At 43.6% G+C, this 23,216-nt stretch overlaps 2 protein-coding genes and 1 pseudogene across 3 annotated transcripts; 1 reads left to right on the forward strand and 2 right to left on the reverse strand.

Annotated features, from left to right (window-relative positions):
* Positions 1 to 192: 192 nt before the first annotated feature.
* Positions 193 to 3,029, reverse strand: LOC18027496 (U-box domain-containing protein 12). Of its 2 annotated transcripts, none has more exons than XM_006409855.2 (4): positions 2,552 to 3,029; positions 2,087 to 2,203; positions 1,542 to 1,982; positions 193 to 1,463 (listed from the first exon to the last, which is right to left on the reverse strand). In XM_006409855.2, exons 1-4 carry the CDS (start codon positions 2,831 to 2,833, stop codon positions 345 to 347), a joined length of 1,959 nt encoding a protein of 652 aa, XP_006409918.1. In that variant the 5' UTR covers positions 2,834 to 3,029; the 3' UTR covers positions 193 to 344. The 2 variants fall into 2 exon arrangements, with proteins under 2 accessions (XP_006409918.1, XP_006409917.1); XM_006409854.2 differs by having other exon boundaries at positions 2,548 to 3,029.
* Positions 3,030 to 3,778: 749 nt separating this feature from the next.
* On the reverse strand, positions 3,779 to 21,376 carry LOC112081533 (annotated as a pseudogene).
* Positions 21,377 to 22,158: 782 nt separating this feature from the next.
* On the forward strand, positions 22,159 to 22,653 carry LOC112081534. The gene has a single exon (XM_024148292.1). The coding sequence runs from the start codon at positions 22,159 to 22,161 to the stop codon at positions 22,651 to 22,653; it is 495 nt and encodes a 164-aa protein (XP_024004060.1).
* Positions 22,654 to 23,216: the final 563 nt, after the last annotated feature.

Consider the following 23,216-nt stretch of genomic DNA (forward strand, 5'->3'; position numbering starts at 1 on the left):
CTGAAGAAACAGCGAAGCCTATAAATATGATTATATGATGCTTCAACGAAACCCATTAAAGAGTTGGTACAGAGTTATTATTAAAGAAATCTCATCATCTTCCTCACTGATTCCTCGTTTGAAGACAATAACCTCGACTAGGAAGAAATCGTGAAACAACATTATGATCATCATTCATCAGTAAATTTAGAGTTTTAAGATTTAAGTTTATTTATTTTCTCAAAGTTAAGAGAGAGAAATTCCATTGTACAGGTTTCAAAATCTTGTCCTTATGGTATAAGTTTGATACGTACTTTGATTAACAAAACAGTAAACTGTAAAAGCAAAACCCTAAAGCCCTAAACTCATATCAGAGAGATTTGATCTTCCACAACCAAGCCAGACTGTTTTTGCTGGTCGTTAAAACGGCTAAAGCGGTTAAGTAACTGTGCCGCTTTGCGTTTCCCTCTATCAGTACCATTCTCAGCCATTTCTATTAACAAACTCATAACCCCTAACTTCTCAGCTTCAATCAAATGCTGCTGATTCCATGAACACAAATGCACTAAAACCGCAGCCGCGTTTTCCTTGTTCCGCGGCGACCCGCTTCTAACGTAATCAACCATAACCGCAACCGCATTAGCCGTTCCAACCACTATTTTCCCTTCAGGATGACTCGATACAATGGCTAACATAGCAAGCGCTTCATCGACCATACCGCTTTCCGGTTCTCTTAGTAACCGCATTAGCACAGGAACTAAACCGGCTCTGACCGCTTTTCCTTTGTTCCCTTGAAATATGCAGAGGTTGAACAGAGCAGTGGCTGCATCTTTTTTACCTCTCCGTGATCCTTCGCTAAGCAAAGTCACAAGAGGAGGGATCGCTCCTGAGGCGCCTATTGTCACTTTGTTCTCGTCTATAACCGAGAGGCTGAACAGTGTAGCTGCTGCGTTTTCTCTAGCTTCCATGGTGCCTTTCTGAAGCACATGAACAATACCAGGAACCGCTCCAAACGTGGAAACAATCCTCCCTTTGTTCTCTTGGTATATCGAGAGGTTAAGTATCGATGTCACGGCGTGTTCTTGAGTCCGTGAATCGTCGGATGCTGTAAGTAGATTCACAAGAAGAGGAATCGCGCCTGATGCAGCGATGGCGACTCGGTTATGGTTGTTCTGTTTCGCAAGAAGCCGGATTTCTTCTGTGGCGGATCTTTGGTCTTCGGGGAGTTGAGAAGTGAGCTTACGTAGGAGTTGCTCAATCTTGTTCTGTTCATCGGTAGGAAGTAAGGAGGATGATGATGAGGCTTGACTACTCTTGTTGTGACGTTTTGGAGGTTCGATGCCGTTTGATTCACACCATTGATCTATAAGGCTTCTTAGTGCGTAGTTTGGTGTGACTGTATCGCTTGTAAGCGTTTCTTGCGTCTTTGGACACGTAGAGTGTCCTCCTTCTAGCCACTTCTTGATGCAGTCACGGTCATATGTCTACAAAAAAGATTCAGACGAGAGAGTCACAAGAGATCATCAACAAGACACTGAAATGGGACAATGTTGATACAGTACCTGCCCTGAAGAAACAATAACCGGATCATTCATCAGTTCTAGTGAAATCGGACAACGGAAATCTTCAGGCGGGATTGGGATGTTCTGTTTTCCGTCTTGCGACTTTGAAAGTGGAGGTTTTTGTCCCATGGGAGCTTGGTCCAAGTTAGGGTTATTGGTTTGCACAAAGTCTTTGATTTTCTTGAGAACCATCATCATCTTCTCAAAGCTTTCACCGGGATCTCCTCCACTGGAACTAACCATCTCAAGAAGAGCCAACGACTCTTGCGTAAGGTCTGTAATGGTCATTAGTTGAAGCTTCTCAGCTACTCTCCTGAGGATATCGGAGTCTGTTACATCATAGCTAACGTAAAGAGATTGAAGATCTTTATGTAACTCATCGTCGTGCGTATCTCCTCCTTTGCCTATTGCTCTTCTTAACTGGATTAGAACAAGCTCAACCTGAAAACAAAATGAAACACTTGCTCAAGAACAAGAAGATGTAAGAAACCAAATCAAAAGCAAAGAGAATGTCTCTCTCTCTCTCTCTCTCGAATTCTCTCTACCTGTTCTTGGAGTTCATCTGAGATTTCAAGATTCTCATAAGGAATCTCACTCAAAGCTTGTTCTAATAGAGATGTCACTTTCTGAAATTTAAGCATGACTTGGTCTCTCTCCAACACCTAAAATAGCAAAAGAATCAAAGACACAATTAGAAAAAGAGAATGTTTGAAGAATCAGTAAACAAACATTCCCAAAAAGAAAACATATTTGCTTCTCTATTCCCGACAATGGCATCAAGAACTTTTTATAGTAAAAAATCTCCAAAATGAACAAAATATACTTTTCAATTAGAATCTCTAAAGATGATAAAACTGCTACGAGAAATTTCAATTCGATTTCAATTTCGATTAAACAAACGAGTTTTTTGTTCTCTATTGGATCAGTATCACAAAACCCCCCAAAAACAGATCCCAATTTGAAGGAAAAATTCAAATAAAAAAAGGGAGATCGAGAAATTACTCACACACCAGGTAAATTTTGCTAACTTGGCTTACAAAAGTAAGCAAATCCTTAGCTTGAGCAAGTGATTCCTTAAGAGAAAACAAAGCCTTCGTCACCAATTCTTCAGGGTCAGACGACTCTTTAGAGTCTCTGATCTCTTCGAACATCGGAATAAGAAGCTTTAACCGCCGGGAGAGATTGCCGCAGTGTTTCTTCATCGCCGGTGTGCGGTGATCTGAAACCGAAGCGATCTCGTTTACTGATTCGATTAAGGTCTGTGCTAACTCGACTTTCTCTGATTTTGCCATTTTTTGATGTAGGAACCTTTTTTTTCTACAAGCAGAGAAGAATTAAAAAATAATAACTGAGAGGACGATTTTTGCTCATGAGGTTGGACTCAAGGAAGAAAAATTAACAAAGAAGACGAAGAAGACGAAGAAGTCGTCTCCATGGACTTTTAGTGAGAGATAAGACGGTGTAGAGTTTAGAGAGAGAGAGAGAGAGAGAGGCACTCATTCATTGAAAACAGCTCGGCTCAGCTATAACGGAAATTTCGGGTCGGTCGGGTCGGGTTAGGTCGGTCGGTCCGGGTCTGATCAGTCGGGTCAGGTTTATCCGGCCAAAGCTTGCCTAATTAGTAATTACAACAAACCAACGGCAGGACGCAGGACGCAGATTGCGAAGATTTGGGATTTGATTTGGTAATGATTTTTCTTTTTAACAGCATTTGATTTGTAATAATTGTGGTTGTAGTATACTTTCGACGAGTAATAAAATACTTTGGTATTTTTTTTTTGTCGAAATGAAAGTTTTACTCGAAAAAACATACATATTCTTAAAAGAATCAAAGGTAAGAAATTCAGCAATATTAGTATATTACACAACACTAGTATGAGCATGATCTCAATCTTAAATTCAACCATACTCAGACCCAAATTTGCAGCATCTTTGGAGTTTTTAGACTTCAAAGTTTCCCTTTCCCGCCGTTTGCTCTTCACGCATCCCCTCTATTGATTCCTTTTTAAGTTGTTGTTAAATTTTTTATTTTGCCTCTTGTTTTTATTTGTAGTTTTTTTGGGAGAACTTAAGACCATGTTTATTAGGAGTTTCTAACTAGGTTTCTAATGATTTAATGGCTCAAAAGAAAATCAAAAATGACATTTATTTGAAGGATCCATCCCTAATTAGGGACCATAAAGATCAATCCTTATTGCCAACGTGTCACGTTTTGGTTGGCTGATGAAATAATGAAGTCATTGAAGTGATTTTTCTATACGCTTAAGCTTTTTTGCCATCAAGATCATCTTTGGCCTATCTTCATTCCTATACTCGCAGCATCTCAGTGCTAGCTCAAGAAACTTTTTCATCTGATTCTGACTAGGCATCATGTCTTTGGAATCACCCCCTGTTGATATGTAAATATCGACAAGGGACAAACAGTATTTTTAGATCGGAAACTCGGTTTTTATTAGATTGAATTAAGTAAAATACAACTGAGTTCGGTTATTCAGGTAGACAATAACGAACTAAGACTTAAGGCGACTAAGAAGCTAGCGTAGTGAGTTCTCAGTCTTTAAGTCTTCTCGGGAATATCTTATGTTCTCTGGTGTCGATTCATCTCCCTTTATATATATCCTCTAAGTCGGTCTTCAAGCACGCCTCAGACGATATGAGACCGAGAGTACTTTCCTTTTCTCTCGGTTCCTTTCCTTTTTTATCTAAGGTTTCCTTTTTCCGTTAGGAAACCTTCCTATTTCGACCGAGCTCAGGGAAGCCCTCCATTCCTTCGAGAGACTTCTCACCGACCTCGGCCTAATGGGCTGTGTTCGGCCCAATGTTTCACTCGGCCCATCTTTCCCGGTACATCCCTTCGTAAACCGAGCTTATGTTACGCCGATCTCGGTTTGTACCGGAGAAAACCGGGGTGTGGTTTTTACCTTCAACAGTTAGCCCTCCCTCAGTTCGGTGAAAGGAGGTGACTTTCAGTCGAACTTGTTTCTTTGATTATTGGATCACAAACCAAGCTCGGTAACTGCTGTCGATTCACATTTCCGGACGTTTCGCGCCTGTCTTCAATGAAGCGCGTGAATTCCGGGATTTTCGTGAAAATCGAGGAACCCACGATTCCCACTGTTTATAAGAGAAAAAACCTCCTCTCGCATTCATTATTCTCACTCCAGCATATATAAGGTACGCTGCTCTCCCTTATCTCTAGATTTTGTTTCTCTCTCTAGTTTTCTTTTGTAGTTTTCTCTCGTTTCTTCAACTCTCGCCGCCGCGAACCCTTGATTTTTCCGATCGATCTTCAAACTTCCCGATCAACCTTCAATCTTTCCGATTGATCTTCAAGCTGTTCTTCATTTCTCCCAAATCTCCTTCGAATCTACTTTTCCAAACTCAAAAATGTCTTCTAGTTCTTCGATTAATTCTTCTTCTAACCAAATTCTTCCGGAAGACCGCCGTGAATCCTCGGAGCCGAGCTCCTCTTCTTCAAACCCTCAACAATTGAGTTCGTCACAGGAAGAGAGCAACCTTCCTCAATTAGTTCGCAAAAATTCTAAATCAGTTGGTGCTAGCAGTAGCCGTTCTCGACCACGAGTTGAAGCGACCGAACATTTGGCGATAGAGACTCGCAAAACGGGAGCTCGGATTGGACCGAACGCTGACGACGTTGTCCATGAGATCAAAAAAATCGAAGAGCTCGAAGAAGAAAACCAGGAAGAGAGCGCTGCTGAGGCGGAAGTTGCCGAGGATAACCTCAATGCTGTGATTCACGCTTCGCCACCACTTCCGAGGCGCAAAGTTGTTCGCCCCAACGTGCCATCTTCCTCTGCCTCTCCTGGTGCTGTTCGTGCCGTGCTCGAAGAAAGTGGACTCGCGGATCGAGTCATCTTCATAATTCCAGAAGCTGGAGATCGGCCGTGGGACGTCCCCGAGGGCTTCTTTTGCGTATACCTAACCTATTTCACGCAATGCGGACTCTCGTTTCCAATCCTTTCTCGTCTCCTCGGGTACTGTAATCGGCGTGGAGTGGCTCTCACGCAGGTGATGCCGGCTTCGATAACGAACTACGTAGGGTTCGTATCTCTATGCGACGAGCTCGGCCAGATTCCATCTAGCCGACGTTTTGAAGACCTCTTCTCGGTGAACATCCACAAATCCAATGAGTGGTTCTTTGCTGCGAACGCCAAACCGAAGAAGAATATAGTTACTGGGCCTAAACCCAGTAAATTCAACGATTGGGAATCTTTGTATTTCTTTCTCGAGATGAACGATCTCACCGTCAGCAATTCTGACATCCCAAATCAATCAGAGTGGAAGATTCCGATTGGTAGATCTAGACGAGCTTGTACTACTATTAATTTTTGATTTCGTATCTCACTGACTCTTTTTCGGATCTTTGCAGGTCGTCATCTCCCAAGTATCATCCTCAATTCCGGACTCACCTCCGAATTCGAAGCAGCTTTCAGCGAAGCCGGTAAGCATCGCTGGCCCGAAGTTTGGGAGGAAATTCTTAATCGTCGAGCTAAGAAAGCAGGTTTGACTATCGAACTCGGTGTTGTTTGTTTTATCCTGAGTTTACTCTGAACTCCTTCTTGACATATCTTTATTACAGGTTCTGTTCGAGAACCGAAACCGCGCAAGCCAAAAGCTCGAGCAAGTAAGCCACGAGCCCCTCCAAGACGCAAGGCACCGAAGCCACAAGCTAAACGATCCCGGGCTGCCAGAATGTTTTCCTTGGACGAAATCCCCACTCTTTTTGGCGAGGAAGAACCGACTGAAGTGACTCCGAACCCTGTTGCTGCTACCGAAGTGGTCCAGGTACAACCTGAGGATCCGCCGCTTGCTGCGAACTCCCGTGATCATGCTGGTCAGAGAATGCTGAAAAAGAAAAAGTCTTCGAAGAAGACTAAGAGAGCTGAAGACTCCTCCCGAGCACAGGATGCTCCTGCTGAAGCCGAGCCACCGACAACCGTAATGTTGGATCTTGCATTACCTCAGGATCGAGCCGAAGCCTCTCGGTCCAGAAAAAGACAGGAAAGGGATCAGACCGAAGGATCTCCAGGTTCAGAGCCAGTTAAACGGGCTAAGGTTTTCTTCGACTACGACGAAGAAACCCCCTTCGAGGAGAATGTCGATGCCTGTGCCGACTTGTACCATAAAATCTCGATCGAGGTCCCGAGTCTCCCATCGGTCCCTGAGCTCCGGTTCCCTAACATGTACAAGGGAATCGCACGTACAACTGCTGTGGTAATTTTCTGGCTTCACTCCTTTATTTAATTATCTTAAGTGTGAGCACTGATTCGAGATTTCCCTTTCGCAGCTCGCTAGTCAAACCAACAATATGGTCGCCGCTTACGAAGTGGCTCTTTTTGACGAGCAAGTGAGGGTCACCGAGCTCGAGGAAAGGGTTAGGAAAACAGAGGAGCGTCTTGCCACCGAGCTCCAAATCAATGAAACTCTGCACTCTTCGGTGGAGCTGCTAAAACAGGAGAGCGCGGAGCTGAAGGCAGTGAAAGCTGAGCTGACCGAGGCTCAAAGCCTACTTTCTAGGGAATTCGAGAAGGACAAGGGGCGACTGCAGGACATGGTGGCACATTGGAAGGCTCGGGCCAAGGGCGTTCACGCAAAGGCCTGCGAGCGTTTAGAGAAGGTCATCCGAAGCTTGGATGATGCTGACCGAGCTCTTAAACCGTACCTAGTCTACAATCAGCTCACCGGAGTCCTCGGTTTTATCAAGCAGCTCAAAAAGAAGGGCTTGTACGAGGTTCCGCCCGAGATGGTAGCGGACATCGAAGCAAAGCACACCAAGGCCCTGGAGGAGTTCCGTTCGATCGACGTTTGCGTCCTTACTGAAGAGGACAAGCGGATTGTCTCCCTTCGCTGAGGAGGATGACGTGCCAGTCGCGAATGTGACCCAAAGTGCTCAGGATCCAATGGTAGGCGAACAGTTTGGTTCGAACGAGGATATGCTCAACGCCGATCAAGCCGCGACCTCGAAGACCGCTTAATCTTTTTCTGTTCTTTCTAACTCTCGAACTTATTTGCCCTTTCATGGGTTATTTTGCTTGTAATACTTTTATTTCCGAGCCCTTGGTGGGCTTTTGAACTTATTTGCCTCTCGGGAGGCTCTTAATTTATATGCTCGTTTTTACTTCCTTTTTTCCTATCTTGGTGATTTAGAAGAAGTTTTCAAGTAGCACATCGGCAACTAGTTTGAATTTTCGACTTTTCTTTCGTCGGTAACTTAGAAAAATCTTTCAAGTACTAGACCGGAATATACCAGATGATGTTCGAACATAGTTTTTATCTTTCGATAGCGAATTGCGATAATTCGGCTTACGTTTTGCGAGTGTTGTGAACTCGGCTTATGGTGCGAATCTGAGGAGTTCGGCTTATTGTGCGAGCGTTTAAGCTCGGCCTGGGGAACCGAAGTGAATCGTTTCGTACTGGAAGAGTGAACCAAAGTGCAATTCGAACTCCTGTAAACGTACGAAACGAGTTCAAGGTTTTTCTAAGTCGAACCTAAGTATGCGAGATGTGCTCGGCTTATTGTTCTTGGTGACTTAGAAATTCAACTGCGGGACTGGTCCCGGCTTTTGATATGTGGTTTAACCACGACACCATGTGGGTGCTTGCGAGGATCTCGGCTTTTTTAAGTTTGCATTCATGTGGAATGCTATCGAACAACTGGCCAGGAAGTCGATGTAGAAGAATTCGGTCCCTTGTGATTTCCGAAGTAGAACTTAGACAGATTTGACTTAATAAAATTTTATTGATGTTATAGCTGGACTCGGTAACGAGCTGCCTACGGCCCTTTGAAGGGATCAAGCCATTCATAGTTCTAAGTACAAAAGTGTTTTTTGCTCCGACTAAGTAGTTCGGAGGCTTTTTTTTTTTTTTTTTTTTTTTTTTTGCTTTGAGCTCGCAACGAACTAGTAGTAGTATCGTTTAAGATGCATTGAGTTCCAAGATCGCGGGATCGGAGTTCCGTCTAACTTCATAAGTTGATAAACGCCGGGTTTAACGACTTTCATAACCTGATACGGTCTTTCCCAGTTCGCGCCAAGTTTTCCTGCGTTCTTCTCTTCTGTGTTTTGATAGACTTTGCGAAGTACGAGATCGCCATCTTCAAAGTGACAGCCCTTAACTTTTTTATTGTAGTAGCAAGCTGCAAGTTGTTGGTAGTTCTGTATCCGGAGCAATGCTCGTTCGCGATGTTCTTCGACTAAGTCGAGTGCGTCGATCATCATGTTGTCATTCGCGTCGGGTTGCTGGGTAAGCATAGTTCGGCGAATACTTGGGACGTTGAGTTCGGCTGGACACATAGCTTCTGTGCCATATGCAAGGAAGAATGGTGACTGACCGGTCGAACGTCGTGGTGTAGTTCGGTGAGACCACAAGACGCCGTCAAGTTCGTCTGCCCAAGTTCGCTTAGCGGTGTCGAGTCGTTTCTTTAGTCCGTCAATTATGGTCTTGTTTGTGGCTTCAGCTTGTCCGTTTCCTTGCGGGTACCGCGGGGTAGAGAAACTTAGTCGGATTTTCCACTTGGCACAAAAATCTTGGAAAATGATCGAAGTGAACTGGGTTCCGTTGTCTGTAACGATCTCGTACGGGACTCCGTGTCGGCAGATGATGAACTTCCAGACGAACTTTTTGACATCAATTCCATGAATCTCGGGGTATGCTTTGGCTTCGACCCATTTGGTGATGTAATCCGTGACGACCAGAACATATTGCTTCTGAGTTGTAGATCGGCGAAAAGGACCGATGATGTCCATTGCCCAGCGCATGAAAGGATATGGTGCGGTCGAGGTCATCAGGAGCTTGGTAGGAAGATTGATCATTGGACCAACACGTTGGCACTTCTCGCAGCGTGTCGTATACTTTTCGCAATCGGAGAGCATAGTAGGCCAGTAATAGCCAGCTTTCTTGATCTTAAAGGCCAAAGACCGAACTCCAGAATGATTTCCTCCTTCTCCTTCATGGACCTTTTGCATTACTTCCGTGATGTCATTGTCGTGAACGCATGTCAAGAGTACTCCGGACGCATCCCATCTGAGGAGAGTACCCTTAATGACCACGTATCGAGCTGCCCATTTATCTGCGGGGACTGTTCCATCTCCAATGTGTCCCACAATTTCTAAGGTCCAATCTTCGGGTTCGTCCTCTCCTTCGGCTTCGATATCGATTGGGACATGCTGGCCTTCGGATTCATCCTCGGGCTTAGATTCGTTGTCATTGAGCTCGTCCGTGTCGTCGTTATGATCGGGAATGACCTCTTTAGGTTTTGTCTTTTGGGTGAGGGGCGGAGCAAGGTTGGGTTGGGCTTCGTAATCGCATCGTCTCGTCATGATGTTGCAGTTCGGAGCGTGCTCGATTGCTGCAATTGGGATAGTTCGTCGAAGATCGGGATTGGAATTAGTCGCGAGAGCGGCTAAGGCATCGGCGGTTGCATTCTGGTCTTGAGGTATCTTCGTAAGCTCGAAGGTAGAGAACTCTGAAGCAATATCCTTAAGAACTTTGAGATATGCGTCCATGCGGTCCTTCTTGGCCTCGTATTTGCCGTGAAGCTGGTTAGCCACGAGTTGAGAGTCGCAGTAGGCGTGTACGTGCTCGGCGCCGATGCCTTTGGCGAGTCGTAATCTGGCAATCAATGCTTCGTACTCGGCTTCGTTGTTAGATGTCGGGAAGCCGAGTCGAAATGACTGCTCGATAACCTCTCCTTCGGGTGATTTGAGGCGAATTCCGACTCCGGATCCTTTATGGGATGTGAACCGTCGGCGTGAAGAATCCAGGGTTGTACGACCGGATTATCTTCGACGAGCTCCGGTGGTAGTTCGACCAAGAAATCTGCTAGGACTTGAGACTTCGTTGCTGTTCTGCCTCGATATTCGATGTCATATTCACTGAGTTCGATAGCCCACTTAGCGAGTCGTCCGGACTGACTTGGGCTATGGAGGAAAGTACGAAGAGGGTAATCGGTTAGGACCACGATCGCGTGAGACTGGAAGTACGGGCGTAGCTTCCGTGCAGAAATGACCACGGCAAAGGCGAATTTCTCCAAAGTCGGATAACGATACTCCGATCCATCGAGGGATTTGCTTGTGTAGAAAATTGGCTTCTGCTCGCCGTGATCTTCTCGAACAAGAACACTGCTGACTGCGAACTCCGAAATCGCGATGTAAAGATAAAGTGTTTCGCCGGTTTTTGGTTTGGATAAAACTGGCGGAGTGGACAAGTATTTCTTTAGCTCGGCGACGGCTTCTTCACACTTCTCATTCCATTCGAGATGCTTGTTACCGCGAAGAAGTTGGTAGAAAGGCAAGCACTTATCCGTCGATCTGGATATGTCCGGTAAGTCGCTGAACTTCACGTTTGGTTGTCGGTGACGGGAGCTCGAGAATAGCGGCGATCTGCTTTGGATTAGCTTCAATGCCTCGCCGTGTAACGATGTATCCGAGGAACTCTCCAGATGTCACGCCGAACGTACACTTAGTTGGATTAAGCTTCATACCATACTGATCCAAGATATCAAAACATGTGCGAAGATGGCCGACGTGGTCGGAAGCGATGAGTGACTTCACGAGCATATCATCGATGTAAACTTCCATAGTTCGCCCGAGCTGGCTCGCGAACATTCGGTTAACCAGTTGTTGGTACGTTGCTCAAGCATTCTTCTGGCCAAAGGGCATGACCTTGTAGCAGTAGATGCCACGGTCTGTGATGAACATCCGGTTAACCAGTCGTTGGTACGTTGGTACCCGGAGAACGCGTCCATAAACGAGAGTATTTCGTTCCCGGCAGTTGCTTCCACGAGGCGGTCGATATGAGGCAACAGAAAGCTATCTTTCGGACACGCCTTATTGAGGTCGGTAAAGTCGACGCAGATCCTCCATTTACCATTCTTCTTCTTTACGACCACGGGGTTTGCTAACCAATCTGGGTATTTGACTTCAGTGATGGATCAGGCTTTGAGTAAACGCTCGACCTCATCGTTCACGGCTTGTGCTTTCTCTGGTCCGAGCTTTCGGCGTTTCTGCTTGATTGGCTTATACGTAGGATCAATGTTGAGCTCGTGACACGCGATCTGTGGATCAATCCCGGGCATATCTTCTGCCGACCAAGCGAAGGTCGATGAATGCTGTTTCAGAAAGTGAATGAGTGGCTCGCGGATGACTGGGTCGAGCTCGGCGCCGATTCCGACTTGACGTTCTGGCCTTAGTTCGTCGATGCAAACTTGAACGATCGACTCCTTTTTAGGTTTTGTATTCTGGACGATGAGCTTGTCAGTTGGTCCTAACGAGCTAATGACACATGCTTGGTTGGCCGAATGAAGTCTGCACTCGTTTATGTAGCACGATCGAGCAACGGCTTGGTTTCCTCAGAGAGTGTAAACACCGTCGGGAGTCGGGAACTTTAGGCATTGATGGTATGTCGAGGCGACTGCTTTCATTGCGTGTAGCCAAGGTGTTCCGAGAATAGCGTTGTAGATCGCCGGTTTATCGAAGATAAGGAACTGGATAATCTTAGCGACTCCGCCGAGGTAGATCGGAATGTTGACCATGCCGACCGTCATACAACGTTCTCCATCGAATCCGGTAAGTGGTTCGATAAACGGCTCAATCCTATCTGATGCCAACTCGAGCTGGTCAAGTGCTTCCTTGAATATAATGTTAACCGAGCTGCCCGTATCGACCAGAATGCGGCTAACTTCGACGTCGTCGAGGAGCAGCTCGACAACGAGGGCATCGTTATGTGGTTTATGCAGCCCGATTGTATCGGCCTCGGTAAATACCAAGGGTGTTCCCTTCGGCGGATCCTGCGGGGCTTTGGGCGCGCTGGCGGACTGTCTGCTGTACTCTTTGATGGCTCGAACCGAATAACTGCAAGCTTCGATTGCCCCCATTATCATGTTGACACGTTTCCGCGCCTTAGGAGCGTGATTCTCTGGTGCTCGGTCATCACGATTCCGTTTCTGTTGCTCGGGCAAAACAGGCGGATTCGGTGGTGGCGGCGGTAACGTAGGTAAAGCCGGTGGAGTTGGTGGATCTTTGGCGAGTGCTTTCTCAAGCTGTTCATTGTTTGGTCGAGGCATATGTGAACGACGGAGATCGTCAATCGAAAGTTGCCCGCCGCTCTTAGACGCGTTCGAACGTCGGAGATCGTCGACCGAGATCGGTTCCTTTCGATATAGGCCGAGTAGGTATTCTCGCAGATGTCTGCATTCTTCGGTGCTGTGGCCCCTATGGCTATGGAACTCGCAGAACAATGATTCGTCTTGATCTTCTTCACCGCGGACCCACTTATTGTTCCATTGTTTGTTCGGTTGTTGGATTGCATTAGCATAGAACTTCTTGCGATTCTCATACCCTCGACCGTATCCCGATTGCGGCTCATTGGTTGCGGTTTTTGGACGTTCGGGTTGCTTCGTTGAATAACTCTGCTCGTAAGCGGCTTCTTCTTCCTCTTCGGCGATGTAGGTATTAGCTCGGTGCAACGCGTCTTCTAATGTCTATGGAGGGTTATGAGTGATCGCGCTCCGAAAGTTAGTCTTTATCCGAGCTCCTTTCTGAAGACATAGGAGAGCGGCTTCATCGCTAATCGTACAATTAGCAACGATCGTCTTGAAGCGCTGGATGAAATCACGAAGGCTCTTGCTTGGTCCTTGGGCTATTTGCCAGAGCTCGGAGTTCTTGGTGTTCTGTCCAATGAACATGGAAAAGTGTTTGACGAAAGCCGTCGTTAACTCCTTGTAGTTATCGATTGAATTGGCTTCGAGTCGCGAGAACCAATCGAGAGCTACTCCTCCCAAGCTTTCCACAAATAGTTGGCACTGAACTGCGTCTCTCTCTTCGGCTGATTTGAACTGGTATCGGTTCATGCAGATGCCGAACGATGTCAAGAAGTGTCGAGGGTCGGAATTGCCCTCGTAGACTTTTATCTTCATTTTCTCCATGTGTTTGACCGGCGTCCCTGCTATGCGCGGTGTGAAGGGTGTTTTCTGCGTTTCCTGAATAACGTGCTCGATTTCCGGAGCCGCGCTTGTTGCTTGATGTATCTTCGAAGTGATATCGCGAAGCTGCGCCTTCATTGCTTCGAACTCGGCGTCTCGGCTTAAATCTGATGCTGGTGCATTCGCTGATCCGACTGCAGTAGACCTCATAGTTCCGGCTGGATCTCCGTCGGTATTAAGATCGTCAATGATGTTCCGAACTCGAAGAGGAGTTCGTGCTTGACTGAGCTCGGCGATTTGTGCCGCCATCTTTTGTTGATGGCCTAAACTGGGCATTGAACACTTGGAGCAGTAGTTCGGTTCCATAACCTCCTACGGCTGCGGGGGTTTGGCCGGCTATAGTTCCAGCGTTTTCTCCAGGAGTTCCTCCTCCTTGTTCTGTTGGGGCGTTAGCGTTCTCTCCACCAAAAGGGTTTCCTTCTTCGTGAATGTTGGCTTGGTCTGCCATCGCTGATTCAATCTTTCCGAAGTCCGATCTAAAACTTGAGAAATCTGTTTAAGGCCCCCTCCCTAGCGCGCCAATTGTTAATATGTAAATATCGACAATGGACAAAACAATACTTTTAGATTGGAAGCTCGGTTTTTATTAGATTGAATCAAGTAAAATACAACTGAGTTCGGTTATTCAGGTAGACAATAACAAACTAAGACTTAAGGCGACTAAGAAGCTAGCGTAGTGAGTTCTCAGTCTTTAAGTCTTCTCGGGAATATCTTATGTTCTCTGGTGTCGATTCATCTCCCTTTATATATATCCTCTAAGTCGGTCTTCAAGCACGCCTCAGACGATTTGGGACCGAGAGTACTTTCCTTTTCTCTCGGTTCCTTTCCTTTTTTATCTAAGGTTTCCTTTTTCCGTTAGGAAACCTTCCTATTTCGACCGAGCTCAGGGAAGCCCTCCATTCCTTCGAGAGATTTCTCACCGACCTCGGCCTAATGGGCTGTGTTCGGCCCAATGTTTCACTCGGCCCATCTTTCCCGGTACATCCCTTCATAAACCGAGCTTATGTTACGCCGATCTCGGTTTGTACCGGAGAAAACCGGGGTGCGGTTTTTACCTCCAACACCCCCAAATTCAACAGTTTCTCCTCTCTTTTGCAGATCCTTGACATGATCAAGAATTCTATCTGAAGGATCCAACCCGTCATCTGATCTATGCAAAAATACTGGTATTCCCTTAAGAAGAACCATCATAAGGATTCCAAAACTGTAAACATCTGTGTATTTTTTCACTATCTCCGTCAAGAAAGAAAGTGAATCTGCGTATATATCATGTATATCTCAGAGCTCCCAAATCTTGGATCCACGTCTTGCTGGACCAAATATTTACAAAGCTCAAAGGCTTTTACATTTGGTGAAGTGTGAATAAAAATAAGTCTTTTAAGGCTAGTTAAAAATGTGAGGAATAACTAAAATTCCCACATCCAAGGATTCAGAAAAATAAAAGTCATATAAATATAGACACACATATGACATTGTTCAAAGTGTTGAAAGAGAACCAAGGATCCCTCGCGCGCCGCCGCCGCCGCCGAGCCGAGCCGGGCTCGGGTCTTGGGTCTTGGTGAATGTGGGCCCACAAAAGACGTTCTTTTTGGGCCACATTTTGGCAACATTTCTGGCCAAATTGTTAAAATTTTTGGTTCAAATTCCTACAGAATCACGACATTAAACTGCAGTCAAATGTCTATCCCAAAAATCACGCCAAGATTAACGCCCAAATCGCATCATTAGCACACAATTAATTACGTCATTAACACGCTGATCAAGTGCGACGCTCCTTTCTCCTTCGCTATATATATCGACCTCTCCTCTCTCATTTTTCGATCGCTCTCTGCTCACAAAATTCACACATCCTTCAATCTCTCGCGTCTCCTTTCTTCTTTCAAAAGTAAGTGTTCGAGAGTATATCGTTGAATTTTAGTTCGTCACATTCTATAATCAGGTGTTGCGATTATACGAATATCAGTGGTTATTCTGGGATTCATTATCATCTAACCGCCACACTGCGGGAGATATTTTGAATTAAGGAAAGAGATCATCTCTCCTCCACTTCTCGTTTTTCCTTAATCTGATTTTATAAAACGTTTTTCTGTGTCTTAAATCGTTTTCTTACATTGCAATATTTGTCTCCTCTAAATTTACTTTCTACAGTAATTCAAAATAATCTGATCCTGGTTATCGCTTGAATCGGATCCTATATTGCTTTACAAACGATTTTCAGAAAACGTTTTAAGGAAAAAACGATTTGTTTTTTACAAACAGAAACGGTTTCCGCGAAGGCCTCTGGCAAGTTACGCGAAACTTCATTGGACCACACAAGGACAGTTTTCATAACTTCCTTTTCGTGTCTGTAAATCGTCTCGAGTTCAAAACTCAAACGCGATTCTACGACCGCTATAGCGTTTCCGCAGAACGCATAAATTAGCGACTTGTATTGTTAATTGTTATTCTATCGATTCTATTCAACGAATCTAACATTTTTCTGTCTCTTTTTTGGAACAGATGTCGAAAAACGTGGAGAAATCCGTGGATGGAGGACACGATGATGTCGCTGAATCAACACCCATAGCGGTTGGAGATGCAGCACTCGGATCCCTGCCTACAAACATTCCAATTTTACCCAGCGCTATCGCTGCAGGTATCTCACCGGATAAGTTTGATGGTACCAACTTCAAACAGTGGCAGCAAAAGATGCACTTTTTCCTGTGCACTTTGCATCTGGATAGGTATCTCACTGAGGAAAAACCTGCTTTGCCAGCTGGGAATACTAATGTGCGTGCTGTTGCAAGCGTTGAAGCATGGGTCCATGGGGACTTCCTTTGCAAAGATTACATTCAGAGTCGCTTGGTTGACCAATTGTTCAACATGTATTGCGAAATCAAGTCATCCAGGATCTCTGGGAAGCTTTGGATAAGAAGTACAAGACTTTCAATGTATCATCTGGAAGGTATGCAACCTCCAAATTTACGAGGTACATGATGGTGGACTCAAGGCCCATCATGGAACAAGTCTATGAACTTCAAATGATTTTTCAAGAAATCGCTGATGAAGGAATGAAGATCTGTGAAACCTTCATAGTGAATTGCTTCGTCGACAACCTACCTCCTAGCTAGGTAGACTTCAGAAACTATTTGGATCATAAGCAGAAGTCTATGACCTTGTCAAATCTGATTTCCAGGCTGCAAAATGAGTCTTTGAAACGCGAGGTAAAAGCTGCCGCGCTTGTCAACCCTGAACCATTTCACTCCTAAAATGCAAATGTAGCAAAGTTCAAGAACAAGGGAAAAGGGAAAGTCAAAGGCAACGGGAAATTTCCTCCCAAAAGAAGGCAAAACAAGTTTGCTCCATCATCATCCACTTCCTTCAAAAAGGAAACTCCCAAAAACCAAATTTGTTGGGAAGTGCACCTATTGCACAAGAAGGGACACACCTCCAAAGAATGTCGAAGCAGGCTGAGGGACAACAAAGGCCAATCCAACTTGACTCAAGCTGATCTGTATGCAATGGTCACAGAAGTCAACATGGTTGAGCCAAACCCAAAAACGTGGTGGTATGACACTGGTGCAACCACTCACATCTGCATGGACAAAGACCAGTTCTCAACCTACAAAAAATACAAGAACAATGTGCACTTGTTGATGGGAAATGAGTCCTACTCCAAGATTGAAGGCATAGGCAATGTGGTCTTAAAGATGACTTCGGGCAAAGAAGTCACCATCACCAATGTGTAGCATATGCCAAAAATGAGGAAAAACCTGATCTCTGGAACCATGATCAACAAGCACGGATTCGACGTCCGCATTGGGTCTAACCAGCTGATTTTAAGGAAACATGGAGTTTTTATTGGGAATGGTTATGTTAAAGAGGACTTAATCAAAATGTGTGTAATGACTGTCCTCAAAAATGATGTACCTTCTACCAGTTCAATTAATAAGAATGAATCTTCTTACTTGGTTGAGTCTTTTGATTTATGGCATGAACGATTAGGACATGTGAATTATAAATCTATACAAAGATTAATAAATTCGAACTTAATCCCCAAATGCAAAATAATAATTAAAAAAATGTGAGATATGTGTACAAGCAAAACTCACAAAAACTCTATCTCCTCATGTCGATCGAACTACCAAACCTCTAGGCCTCATACACACAGATTTGTGCGACTTAAAGTTAGTACAATCTAGAGGAGGTAAAAATTATTTTGTAACTTTCATTGATGACTGTACAAGATACTGTTACATCTATTTACTAAGAAGTAAAGATGAAGTCTTGGCGAAATTCAAAGAATATAAAACCGAAGTTGAAAGTCAACTCAGTAAAACTATTAAAATTGTTAGGAGTGATAGAGGAGGCGAATATGATGGTCCATTCAATGTTTTTTGTCTAGAAAAAGGCATTATACATCAGACCACCGCTCCTTACTCACCAGAATCTAATGGAGTTGTGGAACGCAAAAATCAAACTCTTGAAGAGATGATGAATGCAATATTGCAGGAATCTGGGTTACCCCAGAATCTGTGGGGGGGGGGGAAGCAATTCTCACTACAAACTATATCCTCAACGAAATAACTGGCAAAACGCCATATGAACTATAGACAGGTAGAGTACTTTCGTACAAATAGCTGAAAGTGTGGGGGTGCCTAGCAAAGGTCACTGTGCCACCTCCTAAAAAGGTCACCATAAGACCAAAAACTGTTGATTGTATTTTTATTGGATATGCATGCAACAGTAGTGTTTATCGGTTTCTGGTTCACAAATCAGATGTACCGGATATTAAGGTGAATACAATAATGGAATCAAGAAATGTTTCTTTTTTTAACACATTTTCTCGGGCAAGGATAGACAAAATCTAAAACGTCCTCGGGAAGATGAGGCAACCACATCTGGGGTTCCTGCTTCAGAAGATGAAGAGATTGAACCTAGACGCAGCAAAAGAGCTCGTAAAGAAAAATCCTTCGGTCCTGAATTCTTGATGGTCTTTCTCACCGAGAACAAACCAAGAACATTTACTGAAGCTATGTCCACTCCCGATGAAAAATTCGACAATGCAATGATGTCAGATGGCTTCAGCATTAACGAATGTGATAGATGCATTTACATAAAAACGACCCCTAATGGATATATCTTACTATGTTTATATGTAGATGACATGTTAATTATTGGCAGCAACAATGACATAATCCAACAAACTAAGAACATGCTTAGTGCACAGTTTGACATGAAAGACATGGATCTAGCAGATGTCATTCTCGGGGTACAAATCACAAGAATTTCTGATGGGATTACCTTGTCTCAAGCTCATTATGCTGAAAAGATACTTGCACTGTTCAAAACCTATTCAAATGAAACTGCAAAAACTCCTGTTGACTCTCAACTTCACTTTGACCAAAAACTCAGGTGAAGCAGTGTCCCAAGTAGAGTATGCATGGATAATTGGTAGCCTTATGTACTTAACTAATTGTACTATACCTGATCTAGCACACGGTAAATGTACTAAGTCGCTATACAAGTAATCTAGGACACAAAAACACTGGAAAGCCATAACTAGAGTATTAAATTACATTTGATACACAAAAAGTTATGGGCTGCACTATGGAAGAGAACCAGCAGTTTTGGAAGAATACAGTGATGCAAACTGGATATCTGACACCAAAAACTCGAAATCCACAAGTGGATATGTTTTTACCCTTGGTGGTGCAGTAGTCTCTTGGAAGTCTTCCAAACAAACTCGACTGGCCCGATCAACCATGGAGTCTAAATTTATAGCTTTAGATAAAGTTGCAGAAGAAGCTGAATGGCTCCGAAATTTCTTGGAAGATATTCCAATGTGGGAGAAACCAGTCCAGGCAATACGTGTACACTGTGATAGTCAGTCAGCTATCGCCCGGGCACTGAATAATCTCTATAATGGTAAATCTCGTCACATAAGAAGGCGACATAAAACCATTAGAAGCTTGATCACAACCTGAGTAATCTCACTCGATTACATAAAATCAGCCGATAATCTAGCAGATCCATTTACTAAGGGTCTAACTCGTGATCAAGTTCTCAAATCATCAAAGGGAGCCTATCACTAAAGAGGTTGTTTGATGGACACCCCACCTACATGAGTGGAGATCCCAAGATGTAAGGTTCAAAAGGGAAAACTAAATCAAACAAAATCTAACGCATTGAAAGACGTATAGTCATAACCTAGGTCTCAAGATGATTGACAGTGCTTATATACAATTTTCATTGTATATCTACAAAAGATAAGCATAGCTTTTAATGATAAGTCCATAGCTTTGATATATCAGTGAAGTACAACACTTCTTAAAACAAAGACAATTGGCAAAATCACATAGTGAGTGTGAAATGGGTCCGTTTCTAGGAGAATGAAAAAACAAAAGCATATATTCTCCAACTTCACTCATGATTCACCAGGCAAGTTCAAGGCCAAAATGAATACAATAGAGAACTTAGTTATGAGAAAATGAAACTGAGTTGTATTTGTTGTCTCGGTTTACATCAAAATCCGGGTGGTTCAAGACATCATGTTCACCTCCTGGCTGAGTAAGCGCGACAGATATTAACATAGATTGGTTCAAGGTTGAAACATACTACTATCTCAAACACAGTAGAATTTTTCGTATATACTCTCGAAAATCCGTCTAGTCTAGTCTAGTCAAGTTTTCGAGTCAGTCCGGTCGTATGTCTAGAGTTATTTCTATTTATGTGGGAAATTGTTGGACCAAATATTTACAAAGCCCAAAAGCTTTTACATTTGGAGAAGTGTGAATAAAAATAAGCCTTTTAAGGCTAGTTAAAAATATGAGGAATAACTAAAATTCCCACATCCAAGGATTCAGAAAAATAAGAGTCATATCAATATAGACATACACATGACATTGTTCAAAGTGTTGAAGGAGAACGAAGGACCCCTCGCACACCGCCGCCGCCGCCGAGCCGAGCCGAGCTGGGCTTGGATCTTGGGTCTTGGGTATTGGGTCTTGGTTCTTGGGTCTTGGGTCTTGAGTCTTGGGTCTTGGGTCTTGGTGAATTTGGGCCGAAGGCCCACAAAAGATGTTCTTTTTGGGCCACGTTTTGGTCAATATTTCTGGCCCAAATTGTTAAAATTTTTTGTTCAAATTCCTATAGAATCACAACATTAAACTGCAGTCAAATGTCTATCCCAAAAATTATGCCAAGATAAACGCCCAAATCGCGTCATTAGCGCACAATTAATCACGTCCTTAACACACTGATTAAGTGTGACGCTCCTATCTCTTTCGCTATATATATCGACTTCTCCTCTCTCATTTTTCAATCGCTCTCTGCTCACAAATTTCACACATCCTTCAATCTCTTGCATCTCCTTTCTTCTTTCAAAAGTAAGCGTTCGAAAGTATATCGTAGAATTTTAGTTTGTCACATTCTATAATCGAATGTTGCGATTATACGAATATCAGTGGTTGTATCCTGAGATTTATTATCTCATCTAACCGCTACACTGCGGGAGATATTTTGAATTAAGGAAAGATATCATCTCCCCTCCACTTTTCGTTTTTTCTTAATCCGCTTTTATAAAACATTTTTCCGTGTTTTGAATCGTTTTTTTACATTGCAATATTTGTCTCTTCTAAATTTACTTTCTACACGTCTTGCCCTCAGGAAGTGTTATGGAACGCTAGAAATCAGTCAGCTTAGCCGTCCAATTCTTATCCAACATAACACTCTCTTGATTGATAAGTCTGTGTACAATGATCCTAGGGAAAGCTGTGTGAAGATAAGTGATAGCGATCGCAACCTCTTTGGCAATCTTCAATCAAACATTCCAAGGCAACAATCGTGCATCCATGTGACCAAAACTTATATGGGGAAGAAATAGGGATTGATATCATGGAAATAATTTGTGGACTTGATGATATGATCGTAAGAGAACATTCAGATAGGGTTTGATATGCCGTTACAGTCGGTGATGAGTTCCTGAAGAAATTTGCTTCCATTTTCGAGGAAGTACTCTCTCGCCTTGCCCTTCGCCTTTTTCCTTCTCCAGAATTCCATCGCCGAATGATTGCTCAGGTCGTTATTTCTGCAAATACATACTGTTGACGTTGAGAAAGAGGATTCTTACAATTTCATCTTCTAAATGTAAAAAAATGAAGATTATTTCCTATCAAGTATGCAGCAACCGAGTCGATCTCTGAATATGTTGATTTTAATCAACAACAAAAAATACTTTGGTTATATGTTTCTTTAAGAGGCGAACAAAAAAGACAGTAACCAAAAAGCCAAATTGAACATAAATTAGGTGATTCAGTTTGATTTCGGTTTAAAATTTTAATATTTGGTCAAGTTTTTATAATGTAATTGGTAAGAAAAACTCAAATAAAAATGGTTCTTCTCTCTCTAGGCGATCAAAAAGGCGATTTTGCCGACAGTTATTTTTTCTTCTCGTTTTCTTCTTGTTCGGCGGTTACAAGCGGTTTTCCTGCCGGCTTTTGTCCGTTGAGACAATTCTTTAGCGGTTTCTTTTTCAGTTACTTCGAAATTGATAAACCGCCATGGATTCTTACTTCTATAAATTGTTCTTTCCCTCTTACTCTTTCTTTTTCTCTTCCCTGCAAATCATAAATCACTATGTCTTCTATCCACCAAAAATTTCAAGAAATCAATCTCGGAGCGGATGATGCACCAATTGCTCTCCCTCAGGCGATGTGTATTCAGGCGGCTGAGGCGAATCGCTATGTGATAATTGGGGTTCTGGTTAATCCGCGTAAACACAATATGCGAGCCCTAATTAATCAGATGCCCCGACTTTGGGGTTTGGGATCTCAAGTGGTTAGGCGTGTTATCTCTCCGTCAACTTTTCAGTTTGTATTCAAGTCCGAAGAGGCGGTTCAGATGGTTCTCCAGCGTGGGCCTTGGTCCTTCAGCGAGTGGATGCTGGTTACTCGGCGTTGGTTCCCCAACATCTCTGACGAGGAATTAAAAACAATCACTTTCTGGATCCAGATTAGAGGGATTCCGGCACAATTCCTCAATCGCGAGACGGTTGACTTCATTGGAGATAAAATCGGGCAGATGGTTGATACAGATTTCAATGAAGATGTCAATCTCACAGACTGTGTTTGAGTCCAGCTTAATTGGAATATCGATGAGCCTCTTAAATTTCAGAAGACCTTTCAATTTGCGCCGGGTCAGAATACAGTTCTTCGTCTCCACTATAGAGACTTCGGAACTTATGTGTGTCTTGTGGGATGTTGACGCATGAGAAAAAGGAATGCCCTTTGGAGATGGGTGCCAATGCTCAGGATGATAACAACGATGACGATGATGGCCATGATGATGACGATGAAGATCAGAATCAGAGCCCTTTTGATCCCGCCGATATTACGATTGAAGATACGATTACTGGACCTTCTTCAATCAATCAAGACATCCCTTTGAGTTCCTCGGTGGAGATAGACACAAATTTGACTACTGAAAAAATGGTTTACAAGGCATCTGGTTCACCACCACAATCTGGAAAGCGGAAAAGAGCATTCTTTGAAGAAACTCAACCTCACCACGAAGATGGTTTCTCTGATGTCAACACTTCAGACATCTATGCCGATATGAATGTAGTGATTCCAGGTATCACTAGCTCTATTTTCTCTCATGGTAATGGTTTACAAATGTCAGATATGTCTGCCGGT

This window comes from Eutrema salsugineum, unplaced genomic scaffold (assembly GCF_000478725.1).
Source record: "Eutrema salsugineum unplaced genomic scaffold, Eutsalg1_0 scaffold_10, whole genome shotgun sequence".
Taxonomy (NCBI): Eukaryota; Viridiplantae; Streptophyta; class Magnoliopsida; order Brassicales; family Brassicaceae; genus Eutrema; species Eutrema salsugineum.

What these genes read in the sequence shown, in the direction of transcription:
- LOC112081534 (XM_024148292.1), top strand. Translation starts at nt 22,159, where the DNA reads ATGTCTTCTATCCACCAAAAATTTCAAGAAATCAATCTCGGAGCGGAT.
- LOC18027496 (XM_006409855.2), bottom strand. Translation starts at nt 2,833, where the DNA reads ATGGCAAAATCAGAGAAAGTCGAGTTAGCACAGACCTTAATCGAATCA. An exon ending in CAGATGAACTCCAAGAACAG is followed by an intron (nt 1,983 to 2,086) that starts GTAGAGAGAATT and finishes TTTTGTTTTCAG; the next exon opens with GTTGAGCTTGTTCTAATCCA. An exon ending in TTATTGTTTCTTCAGGGCAG is followed by an intron (nt 1,464 to 1,541) that starts GTACTGTATCAA and finishes TCTTTTTTGTAG; the next exon opens with ACATATGACCGTGACTGCAT.